General features: G+C 45.2%; 1 protein-coding gene across 1 annotated transcript in view; it reads right to left on the reverse strand.

Moving 5' to 3' along the window:
- Window positions 1-222: 222 nt before the first annotated feature.
- TMEM178B (transmembrane protein 178B) overlaps window positions 223-15138 on the reverse strand; it is a 386225-nt gene continuing 371309 nt past the window's right edge. Inside the window, exon 4 of the mRNA XM_075007038.1 lies at window positions 223-473. Coding sequence (XP_074863139.1) covers window positions 223-473 — 251 coding nt within the window. The remainder of the gene's footprint in view (window positions 474-15138) is intronic.

Consider the following 15138-nt stretch of genomic DNA (forward strand, 5'->3'; position numbering starts at 1 on the left):
ACAGAAAACATTTCCCACCTCTGTGGGAAAGAATGAAGCAACACAAAGTCCTGTGGTGATGTGTGTGCCATTTGAACTGAGCTCTACCTTGGCACTGGCATCAGTTGGAGATAAATATAGCTATATATATATATATATATGTATATATATATATATATATATATATATATGTATGTGTGTGTATACATATATACACACACACCCATTTGTTATTTGTTTATTTTAGCACACTGTCCCATTCTCAGGTCTGGATTTGGGGCAGTTGGTCCTGGGGACAGGTTGGACAGAAGGGGCCAGGGTGCAGAAGAAGCCCGATATGAGAGTGAGGCCCAAGCCTCCCCATGCACAGAACATTGACCAGCCATAGCCGTGACTGATGTCATCTGGAAGTCCGTACAGGTAGCGGGGATAGCGGGAGAGCTCAAAGTTGATTCCAGCAACACACGTGCACAGTGAAATGATGCAGAAGGTACCTGGAGAAGGACAAGAGGGAGAAGGAAAAGAATAAAAAAAGGTTAGAATTCTAAAAACAGCATTCCCCAGATGTCTGAAAAGGAAGTGATGTGATCAATAATAAGGTAATATCTGAAAGACTGGTGGCTAGAAGAATCGCTAGAAAAAGAGGCGTGTCAAACTTTGGGCACCAGGAACTGTTGAGCTGTAATGCTGGCCCTGACTAGAACTGGCTGGGGAAACTTCCACTGGACTATGTGGTTCCATCAAAATCAAATCACTTTGTTGAAATCAGGGCACTTGCTGACAGTTCCAGAACATCCCATTTTGATATCTTCTGAATGGAATGTTTTTGTTTTTCATTTTACATGACTTCATAATACACCATTTGAAAGCTGAATAGGTACATTGCCTCAGACCAAAGTGCTCCTGAAATGATACTTTTGGGGGAATTTTTCTTCAGAATTTTAAAATTTTCACTCTAATTCTGACCATTTTGAAATCTCCAAATCCTTTGCAGAACGGAAAATCTATCCTACTACCACTGTAGCCCAGATATTCTCCCTCTGTAATACTGGGGAAGTCACTGGGGCCTGGTCTGTTCTAAAAAGTTAGGTCAACCTAGCTACATTACTCTGGGGTGTGACAAATCCTTACACCCAAGTGATGTAGTTAAGCTAACCTAACACCACAGTGTAGACAGTGCTAGGTTGATGGAAGAATTCTTCCAATGGCCTAGTGACTGCCTCTCCAAGAGGGAGATTATGCTGTTGTACTGCTTCAAGTACTGGCAAGTCCTGAAACTTGCTGCCTCAGTTTTCCATTTGCCAAAGAGGATAGGAATACTTACTGCTTCATGAGAAGCTTGTGTGAGTAGATGCTATACATTAAGGAAAGATATGAGTCTCAGTTTAGTTGTGTTTTAGTTGAGCTACTCTTCCTTTATGAGAATTTTTTTCTTTGACCTCCCCCCCAATTTTACCAACATTAAATCCAGACTGATTGATCTGCCTATAAGGTATCACCAGAGAATTTAGGCACCTTTCCCTAGTGATGATAACTAAAACCACCGTAGAATCAAGAGTGTACAATTCCTCTTTATTTTCCCCAACATACTCCTAGCTATACTATTTTTATTATTATATTTCCTTTTCTCTTTTTCCACATTCTTTTCTTACTATGCCTCTTCTCTCACCTCCTTGCTTTTGCTTCCTTGTGTTCTTACTATTGTTAGTTACAGCTAAGCAGTGAATTGTGAACACTGTTCTGCAGGGATGGGTGGAATTATGCTTGGGCAGAATATTTCTGGGATATCTGACGCCATTTAGACATGGTGTTGGGGAGAACACACAGCAACAGACAGTAAATTCCATCTCTGCCACTGACCTCCTGTGTGACCTTAGGCAAGTCACTCCCCCTCTGTCTGCCTGTTTCCACCTTCTCCCTCTTCGGGTATGGCAACCGTGCACTCAGAGTTGCTTGCAGCATGGGATGCCATACTCAAGGGAGCTTTAATCTACTGAGCATGGCTAAAAATCGCTGTGGCACAGGTGCCAGCACAGGCTGTACAAGCATGCTAGAGATCCTGGGAACATATCTATGTTGCTAGCCTGTGCTCTGTATCTTCACTGCTATGTTTAGCCATGACTGAAGCTAATGCTGGTAATCCTACCTGAGCTGCAGTTCCATTCTGATTGGGGTGATTGCAGTATACATAAAACTTCTGTCTGTCTTATCTATTTAGACTGTAAACTTTTTGAGGGGGGCAGGGGCTCTCTCATTATGTATTTGTTTAGCAACTAGTACAGTAGCCCCCCAGTTATGGGGCACACTCCCTTGGGGGCATGGAGGAACATCTGGGGAGGAGGGGGCATAGCAAGCCCAGGCCAATGGGAGACAGGGAGGGAGTGCCACCCAGCCCAGCTTTGCTGCTAGCTCCACTTTGTGCCAGCCCTGGTACTGACTCTAATTCCCAGTCACAGCTAGGCCCCTCTCTCCATTCCTGGCCCCTGCCTTCTGCTCCTGGCTGCAGCTCTTCCCCAGCCCTTGGCCACAGCTCCACTCCTGGCTGTGAGTCCGTTCCTGGCTGCCGGGGGAGAGATGGAGAGCACAGGCACATACCATTATAGGTAAGGGCGGGGGGAGCAAGAGAAAAAGTTTGGGCACCCCAAAAAGCACAATGAGACCCCACTCTTAACTGGGACCTAATCATCTTCATCACCTGGTAGTACCAAAATGCCTGAAGGCTCCAGCCATCTCTGAATTCACTACAGACACTTCCCTTGCTTGTGTAACAGCAGCAAGGGAAGCCCACATTTAGAAGAAGTTGGAGACAAACCTTGCAAGGAGTGGGGTTGTTGTAGGAGGGCCACCTTCTTAAGCAAGCTGCTAGAGGAATCACCCACCTCTCCTTCTTGCTACTCCCATATTAATATTTAATTCTGTCTCACATTTTCTCCCTTCAAATGCCTGGGCACGCTAACCATCAGCCTTCCCGTGCTGCACAGCACTCTGGCCACCATTATATAGAGTAATGCGGTCAGTGCAACCCTGAACATTTTCCTTTGGTGTGACGATGCACATAACGAGTGATCAAAACTGGCCGCACCACTCTTTTGGGTCTGATTTTCACATGTACAGGGGCTCCCTTACATCATTCTGGGAGTGTAAGCTCTGACAAGGACATTACTGAAGTGAGCATTGGGCTCTTTTGAACTAAAGATTTCACAGCCCTCTTGAAAAGAAGAGATTTTCTGAAGCTCTCCGTGCTCTGAGGCTAAATGAAGACCAGTTAACATTGACCAAGAGCCTTAATACATTTCTGCTGCAGAAAATTTTACCTTCCTGCCCCACACATGCACAATCCTGGCCCCATGTATTTCCTCTGCAAAAAAAAATGAAGTCCTTCCCCCGATGCATCTGAAACTATATACCTGTTGAATGCACATTGTCTTCACTTCTCTCTAGACAAACCCACAAAACCAGCCGCCAGCAAACTACTTGAGAATGCTGGCCATTTGGTCTGCACTGTGGCCCATGGTAGAAGGTCATTCAGCCTGCTCTGTATACCCAGTAGTTTGTATCCAGCCAACCTTGCTGGGAGCCGTATCCCTGTCAGATTCATCCCTCTAATGCACTGACATCATCCTTTGGCCCAGAAAGCTTCTGGCAGGAGAAACTGAGGTGTTTTATTTTTCACCTCAATGTGACGGGGGAAATATGTTGGTGTTAGCCCCCATGTTCCTCTTTAAAAAAGCAGAGGGAGGTTCAGAGGAACTTTGCCTCTCTGACCAAATGCTATACATGGTGATCAGATATTCCTGGTTAATAAACAGTTATATTATGTTCCCTGTGACACCGTCTCATATTCTTCCTAGAGACATGCTTATGCTTTGGTGATAGCATATCTAAGATGTATTTTATGTGAGATGGGGCATGTTAAAGATCATTGGAAAGGTTATGATTTATTGAATTTAATTATTCTATTTGTATGCATGTATCATTTCTGTATCTGCAGTTAGGGAATACTGACTATGTATTAATTGCAAGTGTGTTTATACCTGGGAACGTTTGCCAGACAGAATGCAATCAGCCTAGATGGCTTGCTGTGAGGAAGAGCCATTAGAGAGAACAACAGGTCTCAGAAGATGTTTATCACTCACAGAAAAGTCTTCCTGGGAGCGCTGCAAACACACTTCATGTTATGGCTGCCCGATCATGGGAGTGGGTCACTTGATACTAGACTCTATGATAAATTACAGTACTTTTCCACTGGCTGGGGGTTGGGACTCCTACTGGAAGACAAAGGATTCCTGCCTTATGTAAAACCTATTTAAGGCAGATGAGTGACATCATCATGGGTCATTCTAACCAGAATCCCCACACAGGATGACTGCTAGAAACATCTAAGGCTACATCTACAGTTACCGGGAATGCCGACGGCTGCTATGCGATTTTATGTACGGCAATTGCATACCTAACATTGATTTTGCAGCTGTTGACATTGGTCCCTGCCCTCACTGCAGAATGTTGGCAGGAGCACTACTCCCATCAACATTCCTTAATCCTTTCCGCTCACAAGGAGTTAAGGGGTTGACATTGACCCTGGAATGCATCATTTCACTCATGCACAAAAAGGCGCCCCGGAAGATCAAACCTAAGTGTTCGATCTTCCCTGGTAAGCATAGATGCAGTCTTAGAAACAAAGAAAAAGATAAGGGCAGGGAGAGGAAAGAGTGAGCCCAAGCTGAAAAGGTCTCTGGCCTGTGGAAGAATACCTGGAGTTTTAAGCTGCAAACAGGAGCAGCTTGCTTGCAAGAACATCTGCAATCTGCCTAAACAATATTTAGGCTCAGAATTTGCTATGTGTACCAGTTTCTTTAGCACCTTAAGATTAGTTTTGGTGTTTGTTTAATGTGTTTTTGAGCTGCTTTGATCTGTTTGCTCTCTCTAATAATCGCTTAAAACCTATCTTTTGTGGTTAATAAGTTTGTATTTGTTTCCTCTGAAACCAATTTGTGGATTTCATAACAGGTGGGCATAAAGCTGTGTATAGCCTTCCTCCACTTTTGGGGGCGGGGTGTGAATTTCACTGAGCTTATGTTGTATAGTTCTCTGTGCACTGCAATATGATACAATTTGGGATTTAAACTCCAGAGTGGGTGGGCAATTCCTTAGCTGAGCTTTCCAATGCAGAGCTGATCTCAGCATCCGTGTGAAACTGTAGCTGGGTGTGTCCCTCACCGCGTGTGCTGTAAGGGTCTCGAGAGCCCATCGTAGCAGCACAATGTAAAAGTGAGCAAGGTGAACTTAGTGGTACCTAAGTTCCAAGTGGCAGAGTCCCAGTTAGGATTAGGTCCCTATTGGGCAGTGTGCTGTACAGACATAGATGAAGGCACAGTTCCTGTCCCACAGTCTAGATACCTGAGGGTCATCCCAGATTAAGGGGCTGTAGCACATGACCTATGAGGAGAGGCTGAGGGATCTGGGCTTATTAAATTTGCAGAAGAGACGACTGAGGGGTGATTTAATAGCAGGCTTCAACTTCCTGAAGGGGAGCTCTAAAAGGGATGAAAAGAAATTGTTCTCAGTGGTGACAGATAGCAGAACAAGGGGTAATGGTCTGAAGTTACAGAAGGAGAGCAGTAGGTTGGATACTAGGAAAAACAACTTCACCATGAAGGTGGAGAAGTACTGGAATGCTTTACTTAGAGAGATAGTGGATTCTCCATCCCTAGAAGTTTTTAAATCCCATCTTGACATAGTCATGGCTGGGATTATTTAGCTGGGGTTGATTCTGCTTGGGGCGGGGGGCTGGACTCAATGACCTCCTGAGGTCCCTTTCCAGCTCTGTGATTCTATGATTCTATGATTAAATGTCCCAGAGCTTTTCAAATATCTTGCAGAGACAACCCAGGGTCTTTAGAGAAATGTCTCACCATTTGAAAATTAACTGCAGGAGACACAGTCTACTGGGGAGGTGAGGGAGAGAGCTCCTTTCCAGACCTCAGCAACAGATCTGCTCCTTCATTATTCTGATATCAACTCACTTATTTGATTAGAAAACCCAGTCCCTCCCCCACATATCCTCCCTAGTTAAATGGATTATCCACATGAAGGCAGGAATGCAATAGTCCCTGTGTGGCAGGCCATAGGTTTGTGATGGAAGGCAGGTGTCTAGCAGAGCTACTATGCCCTAAATCAATCTCCCTGGCTTATTTCAAAGGGCTGTGGGTAGAAAATGGCAAATGAGTCCTTTCTTTGATAAAAGGGATGGGATAATTTCAGCTCCATTAGACAGTCAAGATTGTGAGAGGAAATATCAGGGAAAATCTGTGTTGACAGTTTGAAACCATATGGCCACTAAATAAGAAAAGGAAGGATGTACTCCATTTCTCCTACACTTTGTCCTATCTATTTCAATGCCAAGTTATTAAAAACAAAGACTGTGTTTGTACACGGCCCACAATAATGGGGCTCAGACCTCAGCTGGGGCTTCTAGATACCACCAAAACCAAATAATAAATACTAATGATGAGAAAGTTACAAACAATTTACAGTAAAACCTAATGTGAATGTGAAACTCTTAAAAATGCTGTTCTGTCCCTAGAACAGGCTCTGTTTTTACTGAACTAATAAATAATGAGTAGTGTCCACAACAATTTGCTGGTGTTTGGCTGGTTCCCACCACACCTCTCCACTGGTCTGAATTATATGAAGTGTCATGTACAATACTTTAAACTACAATTTACCAATATCTATCAATGACATCAATAAACCACTGTTTACTGTAACTTACCAAGGCATGAAAAATCTGAATCATGCTGGCTGGCTGGCTAGAGAAAATTTTGTACACTGTGTGACTCCCACATGTAGATTCAACTGTCACAACTAGGATGGCCTCACTTACTGTTAATCAGAGTTCAAGATGCAAGAGGCACCATGGCTTTTGATAATAATAATAATAATAATTGAATGTCAATATATTTTAGGGTTATTCAGGGGCCTGTGGAAAATTAACTGAAGTTTGCAGTCCAATCCCACATGACATAAAACCACACTCCTGACTGGTACCACTGTTGGACTGAAGGGACACAGATTGAAATACACCAAGACGTGGTCTCTCCAAGTCAGGATTAGACATACTGCTGGGCCTGTGTAAGGGGAGAGTCAACTACTATTGCCCATACTCTACAAACTCAAGACTTCAGAGCCTTCAAGAGCATCAAATTTCAGCAAAAAGTCATTGTAACAGTCTCTTCCTCGCAAAAAAATTAAAACCAAAAGAATTTCCCAGATAGGTCCCTGCAATCAGTCATGTACTTCCTTTCCATGTTTACTAATGAGCCAGCATCCCAGGACAGCAGTGGCAATATAGAATTTTTATTTGTTTGTCAAAAATGCTTCCTGCAGCTTTCGGGTAATCATCCAATCAGAACTGAATGCAGATGGGCTGAGGTTTAAATCTCCCCTCCATGGAATTAGGGAATAGAATATGAGTGACAGGCCGTAATAACAGTCCACCAGGGATATGCTGGCATCCAGGCAGGATTGGAGGAGGGGGAGAAAGACTGGCTTCTCCAGAACAACTAACAGGAGTGGAATGAACTGCATTCTGTTTGATGGGGACAGAGAAATCCAGGCTGAGATTTGTGAGGGGAGCTGGGATCATCCCAAGTGAAACACTAATGAATGAGACAAAGCCACAGCAATATTTCTGATAAAGAAATTTCACATTCATTAGGAAATGCTTCTGTCAGGCATGATATCCTCTAAAGCTGTGTGTCTACACCACAGAAGTTACTCTGTTTGATGTCCAGTGGCTATTCTCAATCAGAGTGCTGCCCTTCCATTCAATCTGGTTTGAAAGTAGTTGCTCGGGTAACAGGGAACAGTTCAAAAACCTATCACAGCAAATTGATTGCTTTTGTCTTGCTATTAAATCAGTAAGAGGCAATAACAGAAGCTCTGTCTTGAAAAAGAAAGAACTCACTTGCCATATTTGTGAGGTATCCCTGCTCCGTTAATCTTGACAAGGACAATCTGGAAAATCTGTACGCAATTTATGAATTCCGTTTGATATTATGAACCATCTAAACCTATGTATATCAAACTACCAACTCCATTATGACTGTAAAGCTGGTTTGTGCTTTTTTTGCTGCCTTTTTATCTTTGTTTTGGTGTGAAATTCCAAAGGGAGAGGACACAGGGCAAACAATGGAGGGTTGTTAAACACATAGGCCATGTCTACACTGGTACAAAACTTCGAAATGGCCATGCAAATAGCCAAATTGAAGACTACTAATAAGATGCTGAAATGCACATTCAGTGCCTCGTTAGCATGCCGCCAGCTGCAGCTGTTCGAAATTGCCGCTTTTCACTCCTGCATGGCTTGTGTAGATGGGGGTCATTTTTGAAAGGACCCCGCCAACTTCGAAATCCCCTTATTTCTGCTATGTAGGCCCAGTGTGTGGGAACAAACAACAGCCAGCAGGGACCAGTTGGCCAAGTCTATTACTTATATATTTAACCCTCAATTTAACGGACTAACGGGGGGAAGGGGTGTCCGTTACTGCCGGAAGTCCATTATATCCAAATGGTTATACTGTATGATGATAACACCGACCTTCCCAGTCCATCACTAACTCCTGTCCTCTGCCCCCCTTTTCCCTTCCCCTCTCCTGCCTCCTAACTACCTCTTTCCTTCCCCCCTCCTGCCCCATTCTTCCCCTCACACCTCCATCTCCCTCTCCCAATTACCAGGAGAGGAGCTGAAAGCTGAGCTGGCTCCTTCCACCTCCTGCAGCTCTCAGTGCTGTGGCTCCGCCAGCCCCCATCTCTGAGCCGCTCACGCGAAGGTAGAGCGTGGCCGCCCTCAGCCTACCAGGCGAACAGCAGCCTCCAACACCGTGGCTGCTGCTCAGAGCCATTGCAGACAGTGGCAGATGGGTGCCGACATGCTCCACACACATGGGTCTGGGGGAGGAGAGCTCTTGCGCCCCACTGCAGCCCCCTCCCCCTCAGCTCCTTTGGCCCCTGCAGCCCCAGCTGCTCTGGCAGCTCCTCCAGCCCCAGTGGTGGCTCTGGAGAGTCTCTGACATTTATTTGGGGGCTGGGGGCAGGAGAGCTGGCAGACAGTGTCCGTTGTATCAGAGTCCTTTCAATCGAGGGTTTATGGTATTTCTCATCGTATAAATAGACTTTAAGCATTTTGGGGAAGGGACCATCATTTTGTTAACCACGATGTGTACCACAATGAGATCCTTCATCTCAGCTGGAACCTCACGGTGCTGCTGCAAAACAAATGAATAATAATAACTACAGCCCTGGGGAGCCCCCCTTGGACAGGTGCTCACACAGGCTATTCAGAGCTTCGGAGGAGAAAAACCACGCATGAGTTCTAAATGTGGTTTTGTCAGCCCACTTTTGCTCTCTTCATATCAGAAGCAGTACTGTGTGGCACTAGTTACAGCTGTTTCCAGGCAGGGCTGTAGCAATGTTCAGGTAAATTGTTACAATCTGATTACCATGTTGGCCAAATTCTGTTTTGGATTAACCCTTCTAGGCAATATACAACACGACTTGCTAACATGGCTTTCACGCCAAAAAAACAGCCCCTCTCCCCAGTGGTCAGGGTGGACATGTACATTGGTGGAACGGACCAGCCAGCTCAGTAACAAAAACTTCCAGGCTTTGTCTGCACTAGAGAACAGACAGCATCATTTGGAAGCAAACTGGTCATTTTGAACTAGTTTAAACACACACAGCTCAGTTGGGCAGCACGAGCTATGCTGAATTGGTGTAAGTTTTGCCCCACACTTGCATTTCTGTTTTCTCACATATATTCTTCCATGCTGGTTACCAAGTAAGTAGTTTTGTCCCATGGCTGTGCCAAGGGAAGTGTGAGGCCTGGGCAGACCCCACCTCTACTCTTTCCCTCTACTCCTCCCCCAAACCCCACCCCTTACCAGTTCTGCTCTGCCCTCTCCTGCCCCTTTGCACCCCTTCCCTAAGCAACACGACCCAGGTGATTACTGATGGGTCTGGCACAGGAGGGGAGCAGGGACTGGGCCTCCCACACCCATTGCCATGGTGACAGAGCAGCACAGCAGACTGCTCTGCCCCATCATCTCTCAGCTGGGTGCTCTACTTCACGATGGCAGTGGGAAGCAGAGTGACCCAGCCCCAGAGCGCTCTGCTCTGCTTCCCTGGCTGGGAGATGGCGGGGAGGAGCAGGCTTATGCGTTGCTCCACTTTCAATGGCTCCTGCCACTGCAGTGAGTGCGGACAGGCCTGACCCCTACTGTCAGCCACAGGTCCCTGAGGTAGTCCCCCAGGCTGCCCAGGGCCTTGCTGGCTAGCCTCGATATGGAAGACTATCCTGTCCATAGGACGGTTGAGGCAGCTGCTGTAGAGCCCCCCAAAGTGCGGGACCTGGGGCAGCCACTCCAAATTGTCCTATGGATGGGACGGTTGTGGTCCCTTGTATTTTCTCTGTAGCTCAGTCATGCCCTCTACAGCTGGGTGAGGCTTAAGCTGGAAAACTAGAGGAATCTCTGTATGCTGCCACAGAGCCGCATCTTGCCCACAACAACTTTGTTTAAATATGCCTGTGGCTAGTATGTGTGGCAAAGGCCTTAGATAGAAGGATGAAAAGACAAATATTAGTAGAAATTGTTCCCTTACCTTAAATAGAAACCATGGATTTGAAAGCTAGCCAGTTTCTAAAAACAGTTGCAAGTAGTTCCCAGTACTATGCCTGCTCCACGGTCCCCTCAAAGGTTATGTAAATCTACAATTGTATTTTCCTCTTAGTTTTTAAAAAGTCAGCGCCTGACTGAAAAAAGTACCCCCTCCACAACCATTCCCTTCTCCTCCCTGAAAAACAATCCTGGAAACTGACTCTTTGACAGACTCTGCCTTCAAATATGCTAGATAAACAAACTGGAGGGAAAACCAGAAATTTTTCCCTCTCTGATCTTTTACGGTTATAAGAGCCTCAGGTGTTACTTTGCAACTCTAGTAGGTAACAGCAGTCCCACAAAATTCTGAGTTAGCAGACGATAGCATCACTTTATTTACGTCTGGTAATTCTCAATGAAAAGTGAGTACTGCTTTTGAGAGTGTTTCTTTAGACCTATCTCTGGCCATTGTTGCTATTTATGGTTATTACCTTCTTTTGGGGGTGTTGTAGTTTTGTAGTCATGATCAGACCCTTTATTGTGGAGCGGGAATCAAAAACCCGCATCACAACATTTTCAGCCTCTCTCTACCCTATAAGCTTTTTCATTCCAGGTACATGAAACAAATAAACAACAAATTGAGACCTGGTCCTGAGGCAGCTGTCCCATTAGCTAGTTAAATTATATCACACTCATGAAACTATTAAAGAATAATACAACACTGACCTAGCTCACTGGTGACAAACTCAATTCTGGGGGTGGGAAGGGCAGCTTTGCAGTAAACTCCTTCTGTGCATGGATTGAATGCCTGAGCAGCACACAGCTCTTAAGAGCACTTCATTGCTCTGTACACACTTGCACAGCATATAAATTATTGTTTACCTATAGACCTTTGCATCATCATCAGCAAACAGGTGGGTTGCAGGATGCAAAGAATTTACTTTAAAATTTGCCCTTATAAAAAGGTGTAGGTGGAAACAGCAATCTGATTGGCTGTCAGGGTTTCCATGCTGTGTTGTTATGAGACCATAAACCCCTATGGGCTGGAATTTAATACCCATTTTCAAAACTAAGAAGCACAATAAACAGCAGGTTGCACAGTGATGCTGTTATAGTGTCATATATCGGCTGGTTGGGTGCATCTTGCATTTGGCCTTCGACCTCATGTCTTATAGCACATCAGAGAAATACATAATAAACCACGGTAACCACGCATCCTGTCATGCATTATTTCAGTTGCAGTACATGTGTACTGAATTGTAATGACACAAACTGTAGTGCAGGTGTGGCCAACAACTTAGGGATGAAGAGCCACAGACAAAGTGCAAAGAGCCAAGCTGAGAGAGTGCAAAGAGACACATTATATTTTTATTTTTAGCTACCTGTAATAGATAAATACATGTCTCAATGCCCTCCCCTCCCTCGGAGTCAGGCACCCCCAGATCCCTTCTATAACCCAATCCTCCCTGTCCTGTGTCCCCCCAGAGCCAGGCACTCCCAGGCCTACCCTGCTCTAACTCAATGCCCTCCCCCTCTCCTATAGCTAGGCACCCCCCCAGTCCCCAACTCAGACTAGATGCTGCCACCACTGCTGCCACACACTTCTCCCAGCAACAAAGGGAGCCACATTTAATTGCTCAAAGAGCTGCTTGCAGCTAGACAGCCACGGGTTGGCCATCTGGCTGTAGTGCATTATTACACCTGAGGAATATGGATTCTGTACCACAACTGCACACTCTGCTGAGCCAGATTGTCAGCTCATGCAAATCAACGCATTTCACTGAGCTACACCGAATTATGCCAAGTAAAGGGCTGACCATCTGGCCATGGCCACACTGGCCACTCCTTTCGGAAGAGCTAGGGTAATGTGGCACTTGGGGATATGCTAATAAGGTGCTTCCAGGAATATGCAGTGCCTCATTAGCATAATGGGAGCTTCTCAAGCTTTGAAACTGCAGGTTTTGAAACGTACGCCACCCATGTAGCTGGGACCCTTTTGAAACAACCCCCCTGATTTCAAAGCCCCTTCTTCCCAAAACCAGATGGGAAGAAGGGGCTTTTGAAATCGGGGCCATTTCGAAAGGCCCCTGGCTACACTGGCAGCATGCACTCCAAAATCAGCTAATGCGGCACTGCATATTCACGGTAGTGCCTTATTAGCATATTCTAAAGTGCCACATTACCATAGCTCTTCCGAAAGGAGTGGCTAGTGTGGCCACAGCCTTTGTGTACAACTTCTCCTATGGAACACAGAAATGACACCCAAGATTTGAGCACAAGACTATACAACTGAAGTGCACCCAGATGTATATGATTACACCTATGGTGCATAGACAGAACTGTAAACTTGCACCCTTATCCTGTACCACTGCATCCAAGATACGCACAAAAGAATAACTGCACACCCTCTGCAGTGTTCCGCGCACACGACGGAAGTGACACTGTTAATGCAAGACAGGATGTGCAGTATTTCTTCAGAAGGTACAGTTGCACTGTGCTTTGATGAGATGGGATCTAGAAAAGAATAGAAGAGGGAATCCTCAAGACATGCGAGTTACTTAGGAACTAAATAGCACCTTACACACTGTGGGCAAGGTAATGAGTATGGCCATCTTACCTCAAAACAGGCCAGCATGACATGCCATGACAGACTACACCCACGAGGTAAACATGAGGCTTGGCAGCTAGGCAACCATGTACCCAGAGGTAGCAAAGAACTGGGCCTGTGGAAGATGTTAATTAGCATGGCCCTAGAGTGGTATGGTGATCATAGGTAATAGTTGTTAATAACATAACTGAGCAATTTTTGTGGCAACAACTCATTCCATCACTGCATTTTGATCTCCCAGATGACTACTTCTGCTGCTGCTGCAAGTTTTATCCAGTATCTGATTCACAGTCCTGCCATCACATTTCAGGTTCACCATGTAACCAGACTTCTAGATTGGCTCCAAATTGCAGCAATGGCAGGAACCTTTGTTACATTTCTCACTTAATTTGATCTGATTTTCGCATCATAGAAAGGGACTTGACTTGTCAGTGCTGAATTCACAGCAGTAAAGATATTGGACTGAGATTCACTTACTCAGCAGGTGGATCTAACAAATCTTTAGTAAGGCAAAGCTCTCAGTAAGCAGTGGTCAATTAATCACAAATGGGAAACTCATCAAGATGATCTCATCATGGTTGCCTCAAGCCTTGGACAATCAACCGGATTCCTGTTGTTATGAAGACATATATGTAACTTTTTGTTATTGTCTCTCTAAGTGGGTTTCAGTCTCTTGTTTCCCTGTTAAATATCCTCCCCTGTAAGTACAGGATTTCTGTTAGTTCAAACCAGTTTCTTCTAGTTTTGTGGCTACTTCATCTTTTAGTTTCCTCGCAAACATGATTATTCTGCAATTTCTTACACATGTGCAGTTAGATCTAAATTGAAACTTAAATGTTATCGGAACAGACTGTTAAAACCACAGAGGGCTTCTTATCCAGTTTAAACACACCTTCACTCCCAGCAAAAGGGATTTTCAGCCCCCTTTTTTATTTTATCTTTCCACACCCTGCCTAATTTTCTCCTTTCCAGGATGTGGATGATTCTTCTGCTCTGAAAATCAGATCCCTACATGGAAGTCTGACTTTGGCTTTTAATGTGAATTTAGAGCTGGTGAGAGTTATCAGATCAACAGCCAAGATGGCTGAGGTCCTTTCTTTGTCTACAGAAGAGCAAAATAAACAGAGGTAGGCAAACTTCTCCCCCACCAGTGGTGAGTGGTAAGAGAACTCCAAGGGGGGCAATGGCCATATGTCCCCCTCTTCCCTAAGCCTCTCCCCTCCCTGCCCCTGTCCCTACCCCACCCTCTGCCCCGCCCCGCATGCCTCTTCCTCTGGAAGTGTGGCTGAGTGCAGGGTGGTCCCTTCCTGGCCCCGCTCTGGGGGAGGGAGGGTGGGAACACCCATGCAGTCTGCAAGCAGAATGGTGCTGAATGGTGATTGCAGGGGTGGAGGGACCATGCACCCTCACATATTGCCCCTCTCCTCTGCTGCCTTGCCAATGCTTCTAAAATACTCTGAAAAGTTACTCAAGGGATGAGAAGGGAGCGTTATCTCCACATCCAGTTAAATCTTACTTCTCTGCTGAGTATGACCATCAGACATGCTATCCAGGGTTGGACGAAGGGTTTAAGGAGCAGAAGATGAACGTGAATGAAGGGTCTAAGTATGAAATACATATTGCAAAAAATACAAAGTTATCAGACATTTATCTCTATGCTTATTATGTAAAATTAACCAATTTATTCTACTCTCACTACACATTTCTTCAAACAATTTCCCCCCAACTCTAGCTTGTGGCATAGTCATGAATGATGGAGGCTGTGCTGTCCTTCTCTTAGAACTCCCCATCCTACTCACCTTTCAACCTTGTGCCTCTACCCTCAGCTCTCCAGAGATCCCACAGTGCAAAGCCAAAGCAGCTCTGCTGCAGGTGTTTCTCCCAAGCTACGAACTC

The sequence above is a fragment of the Carettochelys insculpta genome, chromosome 1, assembly GCF_033958435.1.
Source record: "Carettochelys insculpta isolate YL-2023 chromosome 1, ASM3395843v1, whole genome shotgun sequence".
Taxonomy (NCBI): Eukaryota; Metazoa; Chordata; order Testudines; family Carettochelyidae; genus Carettochelys; species Carettochelys insculpta.